We start from the raw sequence: 12438 nt of genomic DNA on the forward strand, positions 1-12438 counted from the left end.
TTTGCGTTGGATTCTTGGCTATGTTTATTAAATTGATTTCGCATCGTCGTCAAGTTTAGATATCTGTAACATTACTACTTCCTCTGTGGATTGAGTGAGTTGGCAAGAAAACACGACGATTTTCTTCTCCCATGCATAGCGGACATTGACTTAATACATTTTATTACATTTTATTATACATTTATTACTCTAAATTGGTCATGTTTCTTTTTCAGATTACTATTTTGAATTCAAAATGGCCGCTCGTTTTCCATTGTCTGTCGTTTTCATTTGCATACTTCCTGAGTTAAGATTCGTCTTATTATATAACTTAACCTCTCAAAAACAAACCATTAGATGGTGTCATGCTCTGATAATTTGCTATGGCCCCTACGGGCATCCGTAGACTGTGAGCTAACGTAACAAAGCAACTTTTAGTGTTATGGGATGTACAGTTCTGCTAGCCTCAGACCACCATTAATTTTCCATAAGTGACAATGTTAACGTTTAGTACTGTAGCTCAGTCCCAAACATTCCGTGGCCAATAAGCTTTGGTGCATATTTGGCCCAGCCTGTGGGAAAGCAGCCAAAAAAATCTTGACATAGGTTGACAGTCAAAATGTGGTCCTTTCTATGCCAGCAGCCGGGAGGGGTGCATACCAACACCAAGGGGACGTCACTCGCGGCCTCATCACCACCTATCGCCTTGTGTTCTCTCGCTCAGAATTTCAAACTTTCATCATTAAAACTCATACCTGCCCAAAGCTTAGACAATTTCCATCATTTTGATACCAAGCATGCACCTGCACACCAAAAATGGAAGGCTTGCAGCGAAAAAAGACTTATACCCTAAAATACATACAATTACATTCGTCCTCCCGAGAAACGGAAGTGCTCGTGGGATCCTGGTTCCTGCTGGGGGTAATGAAGACATGTAAAACCTCGAGAGTGTGTTGTCTGATTCTGTTACTATATTCCATCCTAATTTATGCAGAATGAGCAGAACCCAACAGATGGTTCTCTTGCAAGACGAAAACCTAGACAAATGATCTCGACTTTTCGAATTACAGCTTAATTAGGCTATGTGCTCTGTCAGTTGATCGAGGCCCTGTGTGCATAGCGTTCTCCACCTGGATACCTATGCCGTTGCATATTTGGTATGGACCTTTTCCATGGCTTTAAACGACATTCAGATACTAAGGTTATTTACACATCTTACCACTTGTATTCCTACTAAGCCAGAAGGACTTCCCTGAATATCATCCGACTGAGGATCATGTTAAATGCTGAACACAAGATGTATTTGAAAAACTAAATACAACGGGCCAAAAATTCCCATATTACGTAATGGTAATGATCTATTACATCTGTTTGTATATAGTGAAGAGTTATTTTGTCGTTTTCACAAATACACAGAATTAAGACTTTCTTTTTTCAGCATGCGCGGAAGGAATTGTGACCTGACTCATTAGCCCTTGTCATTTTAATTCATGTGCTAGTGGACAAACGTGCAGGTAAGATCCTACATACTTGTCCTTGCTAATTACTATGTTAAATTCAAGCAGAAACACTAACACGCTTGAGTACAGCTCTATACCCAGCAAAATGCCATATGATAGACCAGTACAAAACTGTCCAGAAAATAGTTCAACTTATTTGTTCAGATTTTTTTCAACCTAGTGAAATATTTTAGAAAGATTCGATTCTTCGGTGGCCGTTTCCGATCATGCATATTGTGTCCTGTTACGTAATATCTGTTACCCCACATTACCTCAGTTGCATAAATTGTAGAACTTTGGACGTCCGCTTCCTTCCTTGGCGTTCAGCATTAAAGGGTTAGTTGACCCTTATCAGTATAATGGCTCGGGTGGATCGGCTTACTTGCCTTCTGAGGTCGTCTCAGTGAAGCAGCACTAGATAAAAGAGCGATGGAAATCCGTCCTGCAACAAGGAGGCACATTACATGCACTCTAAGGGCTCTTACGACTGAAAAATTGTTAAGTGCGACGTTAAACCCCAAGCACTCACTCACTCACTTATACGCCCGCCCCCAAGCACGATGGTTTAAGCAGAATTAAGTAAAAAAAATTGTGATATGAATTGTATTTTATCATACATCACTGGAATGGAATTGCTCAAGATGCTCTGTTTTCTTCACCTTTAATAAAACTTTAAACAATCCACCAACAAATTCCTATGCAGATTTACAACATAGCAGATCGCTGGTCTTGAATTACTCAAATGATGACGTGTCATCACGTTAATCAAACTAACATGAAAACAATGCAACCGTCACAGTATGTCAAAGTGTGGTATGTCTGTGCTCGAGAGGTTTGCTAAATTAGACTACAGCCAGTAATGAATATTCTCAGGTAAAATTCATTTATTCGGTGGATTGGAGTTTTCACTTTTCACATAGTAATGCTGATAAATTCATATATTTATTGCAAAACACCGTACTCAAGAACTTTTCACCTACTGGATGGCGGTCAAATACGTGGATGGTGGAAAATGGAATAACCGATGTAAAACCACCGGCATTTGGCAAGTTACTTACGAACTTTCCCACATATGCACACCACAATTGCTGGTAGACAACTTGTCTTTAGCGACTCTTCAAACGGCCACACGAGCGTCATCGACCACTTATCATCACCAATGCCCCACAAGCAGTCAGAGCGGTTAATGAAATAAATACAAAAAATATATGTACCGGTATTACATAATGTACGGTAATTTCTTCCACCGAGTAAGCTATTGTTAAAGTTGTAAGGTTGAGTGTGTCCCCTATCCTGAGATACGGGCCAGAAAAACCCTTGGCTTCCGGTTCCGGTTTTGTTTTCTGTGAATGATTCCGCGATAAGCGTACTCTTCTCTGCACATCATATACCCAAACTTATAAGCCGAGAATTGTGGACTGCTAATTGTAACATATAGGAGATTAGGTCCGGGATCTAAAAGCTAATGTGGCATTAGCGAGACATTGCGGTTCAAAGTACAAGCAAAATCGTGCACATTGAGAAAATTGAAAGGGTCAACCAGTCGCGCTTATGTATATCTCTTGAGAACGCCGTTGTCACACGAACCCTGTTCTGCCTTTATACATATGTATACGTGGGGTACGACTGACATGAAGTCGTATTTCCGTCGGGGTCAAACCTGGGTCGGGTCATACCAAAGACTTTAACAAACTGGGGTGTTATGCCTTGTTTCTTTGGCATGATACTTCATTGGCGGGAGCACTTTGACGGCATGGACTCGCCCTGCTTTAAGAAGACACAGTATATGTACTCGCATCTAAAGACTCCTCGTCGTCATCTGATTGAAACTGAGAACGTCATCTGAAGTACGACGCAAATCCCAACCATTCATACCTTCGTCACGTATTTCCGGTTGCTCTAACATTTATTTATAGTCCTACCAACCACGTCAGTAAAAATGACTATGGTAGCTGGTGTCAGTTGAAGTTATATAAGTTGCAGCCTTTTTTTTTAGCTTGCTTGATTAGGTGTATATGAAGAATATAAAAGTGAGGTCGTGCGTTCGAATCCAGCTAGGGGCTGAAACATTCAGTCGTAAACCTTATTCGGACTCTACATTCATCTTATTGAGTACAGTTCAAAAACCCAGTCAAACAATCAAATATATGTAATATACGGACCACTGAATATGGACAAACAACATATGAGGAACTCGTAAAACATCCCCCTATCATTAACAAGGCGTTTCAAAGCTGTGTACTTTTTTGTTCTTTCCTCAGTTACGTCACATTTGTCTGTGTTTGTGTGCTTATAAAGTACTTAAGATACATAAAACGCAAGCACTGCAGAGTTTCAGTAGAAGACAGTGTGCTTAACCCGCGATTTGGGCCTCGATTTTGTGTCTAATTTGCGTTCAAGAAACGACTGGTTGTAAACATTTCAGATAATAATTGTACGGATAGATAACGGAAGCTGATTAGCTTTGTTGTTGTTTCGATGCAGTTGTAATAACCCTTATCATCATCTTCGAAGGATGTATTCTACAGACGTGAGTTTTAAAGTGGATGTGGCCAGTTGGTTTCGTATTGTACATATAATTGTAACCACACTTCAGCTTAGTCTGTTACAGTTTATTTCTATTTAATGAGGGCGCCTCCGTGGCCGAGGTGTTTAGCGTGCCAGCGCAGCGCAACGACAAAGGGGCCGTCCAATCAAATGCGGTCGCTGTGACCTCATGCTATCTTCCTCTCCTGCCGTGCGTGGAAAGGTCTTCGAGCAACGTGTGGATGGTCGTGGGTTTCCCCTGATCTCTGTCACCGATCACATAAATAAATAAATGATGATAATGGTAACCGTTGTTAATATGGTATCCTCCTCCAATTCGCTTAGCAATCCACCAATCAAATGCAAGTCTATTTGCGGTCAGTAAGTCGTAGCCTACACACATATACACGGGCACACCTTAATAGCTGAGACTTCATATCCCCAGGGCACATTTGCACGAAACCCTTTTAATTTTACGAGGTGAACTTAGCTGGTTCAGTTAGTTAAATTACTGAATCGCTGTGACTGTCTTACCCCTAACCGATGACGCCGCGTGTTCGAATCCAACTCTCGCTGTTTCAACAGCGGCTTTCATTCAGGAAGCTTGTTAGCTACGTGTCGAAGGCCACTGGTTTATTTTGGGTCTTCCCGGTACTCCGGGTACTCCGGGTACTCCGGGTACACCTGGCGCTCCGGTTTCCTCCATCCATTAAGCACGTTATTAAATTGACTACCAAATTGAACTAGATACATTAATAGCGTTACGAACATGTAACCGCCTTGGGGACGACACGCATACAATGCAAATAACTATTCATGCAAACGGTCACAGGCTGTCGGTGAATAAATAAACTGAATAGTCTCGAAATGTCATGTATACAGCCAAACAGAGGCATACAGATTCTTTCTCAAAGACACATTCGCTACCAGATATGAGCTATACCAGCAATATTTAAATTCTGTTTAAATATTTATTTATTTACTTCCTGAATTTTGAAATATAACAAATTTCCTAAGTCAAACTAGTTACCTCCTCCAGGCAAAGTTATGTTTTTGCGGGCGTTTATCTGTCAGCCACTTTGCCGGGAAGGTTGTGCACGGATTCGGATGAAATTTTATTCATTCAGGAGTATTGTCCCTTTGTAGTGGTCGAGGTGATGTGCACATTTTTGCCCCATCTGACTGCTTTCTTTTTAAATGTATTTATTCGTTTATTTTATTGGTGAGTATTTTATTTTTATACGTTGGCGGCCAGCATTATTGTGGGTAAAACCGAGAAGAGCCCAGCATATATAAAAGATTGAAGACTGTAGCATATTTATTTACTTATTTAATTGGTCTTTGACGCTATATACTCAAGAATCGTTCACATTTACGATGGCGGTCAGATTTATCAGTGGAAGAAATCGGGATACATATACGGAATAAACCAACGACCTTTGGCAGATTACTGACTAACAGATATATCAGTGGTCTTCAGCTAACGTTAGATAGTGAAAACGGCCACACGAGCGTGGTTACTAAAGTCACACAAGCAGTGAGAGTGATGTAAGATCCAATCCGGGAACAATACTTACAGTGATTTCCAATTTTTTCTCTGAAATATTTGATTTACAATATACTTCTATCGAAATATTCTGGCTGATTCATTTAAAAAAAAAACAACCATGCAGTCTCCGTTCGCCTTGATCACCGACGTCTCCGAGGAATCAGCGGTCTCCGTGGCCGCGGTGTTTAGCGTGCCAACGCGGCGCAATGACCAAGGAATCTCTCATCAATGCGGTTGCAGTGAGTTTAAGTCCAGCTGGCTTCCTCTCCGACCCGCACGTGGGAAGGTCTGCCAGCAACCAGATGCCAGATGGTCGTGGGTTCCCTCCCCCCAACCCTAGCTCTGCCCGCTTTCCTCACACCATTATGCTGACCGCCGTCGTATAAGTGAAAAATTCTTAAGTACGGCGTAAAACACTGCTCTACTAACTAAACAAGTAAATCTTGTTTGAATTCAGCTCTCTCTGGTACGTATAAGTTAGGAGGTTTGTCAGATATCATGCAATGTGGAGAGCGGCTATTTCTGCGGTCCCTGTTTTGGTTGGCTGTCGTGGTGAATATAAGTGAAAGTCTTGACTCTGGTTTTATTCAAAGTCCAATCATGTAAATATCTCGATATTTCTGTTTGAAAACTAGAAAATTGGGCACAGGTCAGTATACCTAACCAGGTTATAACAAAGTATATTTATGTATTGGATTGGTACTTTACGCCGCACTCAAGAATATTTCACTTATACCACGGCGGTCACCATTATAGTGAGAGGAAACCGGGAAGAGTCCGAGGGAAACAAAGAACTATTGGCGGATTGTTGACAGTCGTATCCAGGTTCGACGGCAAAGAATAACAAATTGGAATCAAAATAAATGTATTTGGTCATTTGCATAACGTGAAACATCTTCTGTGTCTGTGAATAAACTCTTGATATTTCACCTAAATACAAAACAAAAATAACACAAACTTCAGAACTGGCAATCCTAGGTATTTATTTTCCTTAGATAAATAGTCATCCATTGTATTATATACAAGGTCGTTTACATCAGCACTTCACGATGATAAAATATTGTCCAGCTTTGTGGATAAAACTTTATATACATTTATATTTACAAAGAATTAAAAAAAATCTCCTCCTTAAACAATTTAACTACATCATTGGCTGATTACCCGAGATAATAAAACATCATTCGATGATACCATGAATTGTATAACTTAGTATCGTCGTTGAAACATATAAACCACTGTTTCCCTCTATGTTCAGAACTCGCGACGTCCATCGAACGTCATAGCAGGGTCTGCCATCAACACTGGACCATAAGTGATACTCAGACGCCCAGGATGGTAACAGATTCTATCGAGACAAGTGACAGTAATGCGTGTGTCCCTGGGCGGCACCTTCAGGCAACAGCTCCCTGTGAAGACAATTACTCAACATGTACATGCACGCGCTAGTCCCTGCGTCGCGACAGAGTTGTATCCCTCTATTTCTGACCACCTTGCCGTCCACCAGAGGGAGAATTCAATGGAGACACCAAAGTTATCTTCCTACAGTCCTTAACGCAAATGTTTGAAATCCAACATTTTTTGTGAGGGGCACAACAATATGAATATGAAATTTTGTAGAGCCTGATAACTTTCATTCGGCGGGTGGGTCTTTAAAAAAATATAGTGATACTCAGCTATATATATCTCATATTGAAGTCCACAAGGCCAAAACAGTGACCATGAAAGAAATTGTCAAACAAAAATGTCAAAAAATAGCCATAGGCCTATATATGTCATATTGAAGTCTACAAGTCCAACACACTGACGATGAAAGAAATTGTCAAACAAAAATGTCAAAAAGTTGAGGCAAGCGTATTTTGATCTGAAATAACCTTTTGTTCTGAAGCCTTTTCGCACTGAAACCTGTGCGGAATAAAATGATAAAACATGAACCCCCAAAACGACAGTCTAACAAAAGTACAGTCAAAAAATGCTTTACACGGTGACAATTATAACTAAGAACAGGTATTTACTATTTCAAAACAGTCAGTTTAACAGAACATGGTTGTACATATCTATTGTTTCTATATCATACATGTATTGTCTGGAAGAAGTATTAATTAAGCATGAATAACGAAGAAATAGTCAACATACAGAACATTCACAACGGAAACAATTAAAGGGAACAACTTCGGTAATATGAATGCCCAAAAAATGAACGGCAGATTACAGATTAATAGTGCAACATATTAATCACACTGTGGAACGTTCGTCATAACGTGGAACATTAGTTATAATATGGAACATTTAGTTAAAATGTGGAACATTCTATACTATGTAAAACATTTGTTACAAAGCGTAACATTAATTATGATGTGGAACATTCGTTACAGTGAGAAACATTTATTTTAATGTGAATCTTTAAGTGACAATTTGGACAATGACGTGGAAATCAAAAGCATCGCAGGTCTGAGAGGCATTCGATGCAAAAGAAAACCTCTTAACAATGACGCGTTTGATGGAAAACAAAGCTGACAAAGACATTTAAGGCAAAAACAAAATGTTGAAAATGACGTGATGCCAAAACCATTGTGAAAAAAATGACAAATGATGTGAACAACAATGTAGAAGACGACAAGTGATGTGAATATCATTGCTGAAATTTCAGAAATATCGCAGTACTTTTTAGGTGAAAATGATATATTTTTAAATGATTGATGTCATCTAGATGCACGCTAACACCCGGAAATCATTTCTTTGGCGTTGAATCCAGAATAAACCTCCACCCTTTGGCAAGTAACCGGAAGATCTTTCACACAAACAGACAATTTACCCACAGAGCTAGGTCAGTGTGCATGTATAGTTTGCCGCAATTGGCAGGCATCTTGTCCCCAAATAACTTCATGTTATTTGATTTCGTGAATGACCGCTAAGAGCTAACATGGTCTCAAAGACGTTAACCGTGGGGGCAAGGTACTCGCCAAATCTGCAGACAATATATTTGACACCTATCATCTTTCACACATAGCTTCATGGACACCTAACCTAGCTTTGATATACAACACCTTTTGACACTATTGATATTCCCAGTGTCCCGTCATTTCCGATATTGTGAAAAAAAATTCATCAAGGTCAGTCGAAATTTTTTACGCCCGTTGCATTTCTATACTAGAACTCTTAACGTCTGTGGGCAAAGTTTTTATGACAACAGCACCACAGTGAGGGTAATTGGACATTGTTATAAATGTACGAGCCTGATTCGCTATCATGTAAATACTCACATACGCTATGCTTCCACAGTGTTCACATTCACTCACTCAGACATCTGCTCAATCAGCAATATTCTCTATTTACACTGATATCTCTAACAACTTATCCTGAAACAACCATCCCGGAACTTGGGTACGCATTTATAGATTTGCGACATTCATTAATCCACCAGAAAGTTAAGAAGATGAAAGAAAAAGAAAGAAAATTAATTCCGTTGTGCAATATGCCAGTGACATGTACACAATAACAGTTGTCATGGTTACCGTATAATCCAATACTAATGGGTGCTCGTTTCATGCTAATGACCATATTAAGATCTGTAGTGTTCCATGAAGGTGCTGAAAGCGGGTGTTGAAACAAGTGTAGGTAACTCCAATCACCATAAGCGAGGTGTTAGAACCGCCACCGTGATTATATCCCTTACATATGTATGTCAGACGACGAGCCTGAGTAAGCTACGTTTGACCTGGACAAGACTTCTTTCGGCTTGTTCTCGGGAGTTTGTTTCCCCCGATCACACAGGATGTGGTCTCGCAATGCCCCGAAAAAGAAATAACCGAAGAAAGTACCTGTAAAAATAAATCAGTGGAATATTAATAAAAAAAATATCCGAAGAGATATGTAAAGAAGGGGAATAAATAAGCATACAAATGCATCAGCTGACAAAATAGTATGCACTGTTGCAGGCTGAAATCTGATGTCTTCTCTAGACCAGTTCTACGAGCTTCGATTTTAGACCAGCAACGTCTAATCAATTGCAATCAACATCACTCCATTTTGTTACCTAATGTTGCTTAAGGGGATGCGTAAATTGCTGCTACTGAGACATTTACAATAAAACTATAACTGACCATAACCATCCCTAATTGGTAGGAGACCGTATTTCACCGGTTACGTGTGATCATTTGCCAATAATCACACTGTGATCATTTGCCAATTATAACACTGTCGTCCCTGCCCATATATATTCGACTCAAACACTTATAGAATGTATATCCTAACATTATATTGAAAGACGTACAGCATAGAGAGTTAAACCAGAGCAGCCACGAGGGTGTGATGGCTGGCAAATGGTCACACGTAACGGGTGAAATACGGCCTCTTGAACAATCCACCCCAGCTGTTAATGTAAATGCATAAATAGTAGCAATCCACACGCTCACATGGCTGAAGCAGAATTAGGTACTAAGAACTATGCAGTGATGTTAAATTGTAATTTATTGGACGTAACTGATCTAGAATTTCTCCCAGTGCTGTGTTGTCATCAAATTTAACATACAATCACACCAAAACAATATTTTTCTTTTTAAATATGCTATTCAATGTTTATCTGATGATTGGTTGAAGTCGTGCTAAAACATTTAACACTTAAATGGCGGCGGACAGGTTTATACTGGAGGCATCTCTTAATTAATGCTTATATTAGGGCTTCAGGCTGAAAAATTGAATTGAAAGATAAACTAAAGTTAAATCTTGATAAAACTGCGGATGCTCGTGGGTTTACCCATGGCTCTGCCCGGTTTCCGCTCACCATAATACTGGGCGCCGTCGTATGAGTGAAATACTCTTGAGTACGGCGTAAAACACCAATCAAATAAATAAATTTTAAAAAAATTTTAATACAAAATAAATAGTTTAGACTAAGCTTTCTATATGGCCTAAATCTTAATCCATTTTTGAAGAACCAAGCCCCAGCTATGAATATACTCTTATCTTAAAATTAATTTTAAAAGCCTAATATCGCTAGATTTAATGTGGAATTCGACGTTCTCGATCATATCATATATCATACTGAATCTACTTCAGTCATATAAAAATAGAGAAGCGCCAGGGAGATCAACGTCACTTTTACCTATTAAGACAGAGATTCCGATCCAGACGTTGAAAGTCATGACCGCTAACATTAGAATGTACGCCAAGCCCATGCTGAAAAATTGCAGCAACGACAACAGCGCATGCGTGGCTAATCTGGAAACAAAACGGGAAAATGAACACTATTAAAGGATTAATGAGTGGTAACATGTGAAAGAGACGGCTCTGTCAGGTCCTCTCACCATTATGTGAATATTTTTCACTTCTACGACCATGGTCACTTTCATGAGTGGAGAAAGCCCCAAGCTCTAGGCAAAGCTTTACGGACGAGTTTATCCACACGTGACGTAAAAACAACCAACCAAAGAGCTAGGTTAGTATGTGCATGCCTCATTGATGGAAGGCATGTGGTCTGTAACAAAGGTTATGTTTGACATACCCTACATTAAATATACGCAACACCAGTGTGTATACTTAAACAAGCTGTATGCTTGAGGTCATGACCTCTGATATTTCTCTAAAGACCGTGATATTAATTCGGTGACCCCGTCGCAATGCTGTCTAGCCGCGTGAGATAGCACATTTTACAGGACTGTCGGCAAACGTCGTGCCAACCCTCCTTAATGTCCTTGTAGCGGATTTACGGTAAGAGGTACATCAAAAACGCATCATCAATTAAGTTTTAGAAAGATTGCTATCATTATAACTGAAGGTCAGGAAACGCCGTGAAACGTTTGGACTGACCAGCCAGGCATTTGAGTAATGACTGCTTCATCAAAGGCGATGTCACCACATTGGTTCCAGTATCCAAATGGCATTTCTGTTTCTTTCATGCACCAGTTAATTAATTCTTTAATTAATTATCTATCTGCATCACACGTATTCGGCATATTTCCCTCCACGAAAAAGCACATCTGTACTATTACTACACGACTAAAGCGAGAGATTACATGATCCATTTTAGCCTAATGTGCCTCTTAATTAATTTTCATCTTCAAATAAGTAGTTAAAAATACAAACCTCCATTTGCAGAACTAACATATTTCTTTGCTTTTCTATCTTAATTGCTTTTCTTGCTATCTTAAGATTTATTTATTCATTTATTTATCATCTGATTGGTTTTTGTACACCGTACTCAAGAATATTTCACTTATATAACGCTGGCTAGCATTATGGTGGGAGGAAACCCGGCAGAACCCAGGGGAAAAACCGACCCTTCACAGGTTGCTGACAGACCATCCCATGTACTTCCGGAGAGGAAGACAGCATGAGCTGGAATGGAGCTAATACCGATGGCACTGGTGAAACGCCACGAAAGTCCCCTACACTTAAGATGATTTGACTTACGTCATATGCGCCTCGCAGGTGGGAAACCTGGGTTCAGATTGGTGTCTGGTCAAGAATTTGTTACGATCATTATGGTGCTTTAATGGGTTGGCGTCCAACTTGAAGGATAGACCCTATTCCGGTACAACTGATGACAGCACATATATGTTGTTACTATAATGGCGAGGCAGGTCATTCAGTGAGACAATACTAAATATAATTATGCCGGCACTGTGTATGGCCTACTACAAGGAGTTAACCACCATCGCGATATGACCGAAATAATGTTGACCGTGACGCTAACACACAGTATGAAATAGAATGTGCACTTTTTTTATTGCAGTTTCAGTAGGAATTGCATTTGTTAGATCCACTGTGTGGTGTGTTGTGGGTTCCAGTCAACGGCACACATTATTACTGCAAAAACTTGTGTGTCAGGGTTATCCCACCAAACGCCTTCACTTGAAGTTAATTAAGTTTTACAACGAGTATAATTCT

At 39.8% G+C, this 12438-nt stretch overlaps 1 protein-coding gene across 2 annotated transcripts in view; it reads right to left on the reverse strand.

The window, feature by feature from the left end:
• Positions 1–6525: 6525 nt before the first annotated feature.
• Positions 6526–12438, reverse strand: part of LOC135480510 (uncharacterized) — a 60187-nt gene continuing 54274 nt past the window's right edge. For both annotated transcript variants that reach the window (XM_064760356.1, XM_064760357.1), the window contains exons 4-5: positions 10655–10770; positions 6526–9371 (exon numbers count right to left, since the gene is read on the reverse strand). In XM_064760356.1, coding sequence (XP_064616426.1) covers positions 9223–9371; positions 10655–10770 — 265 coding nt within the window. In that variant the 3' untranslated portion in view covers positions 6526–9222. The remainder of the gene's footprint in view (positions 9372–10654; positions 10771–12438) is intronic.

The sequence above is a fragment of the Liolophura sinensis genome, chromosome 13, assembly GCF_032854445.1.
Source record: "Liolophura sinensis isolate JHLJ2023 chromosome 13, CUHK_Ljap_v2, whole genome shotgun sequence".
In the NCBI taxonomy this organism is placed as follows: Eukaryota; Metazoa; Mollusca; class Polyplacophora; order Chitonida; family Chitonidae; genus Liolophura; species Liolophura sinensis.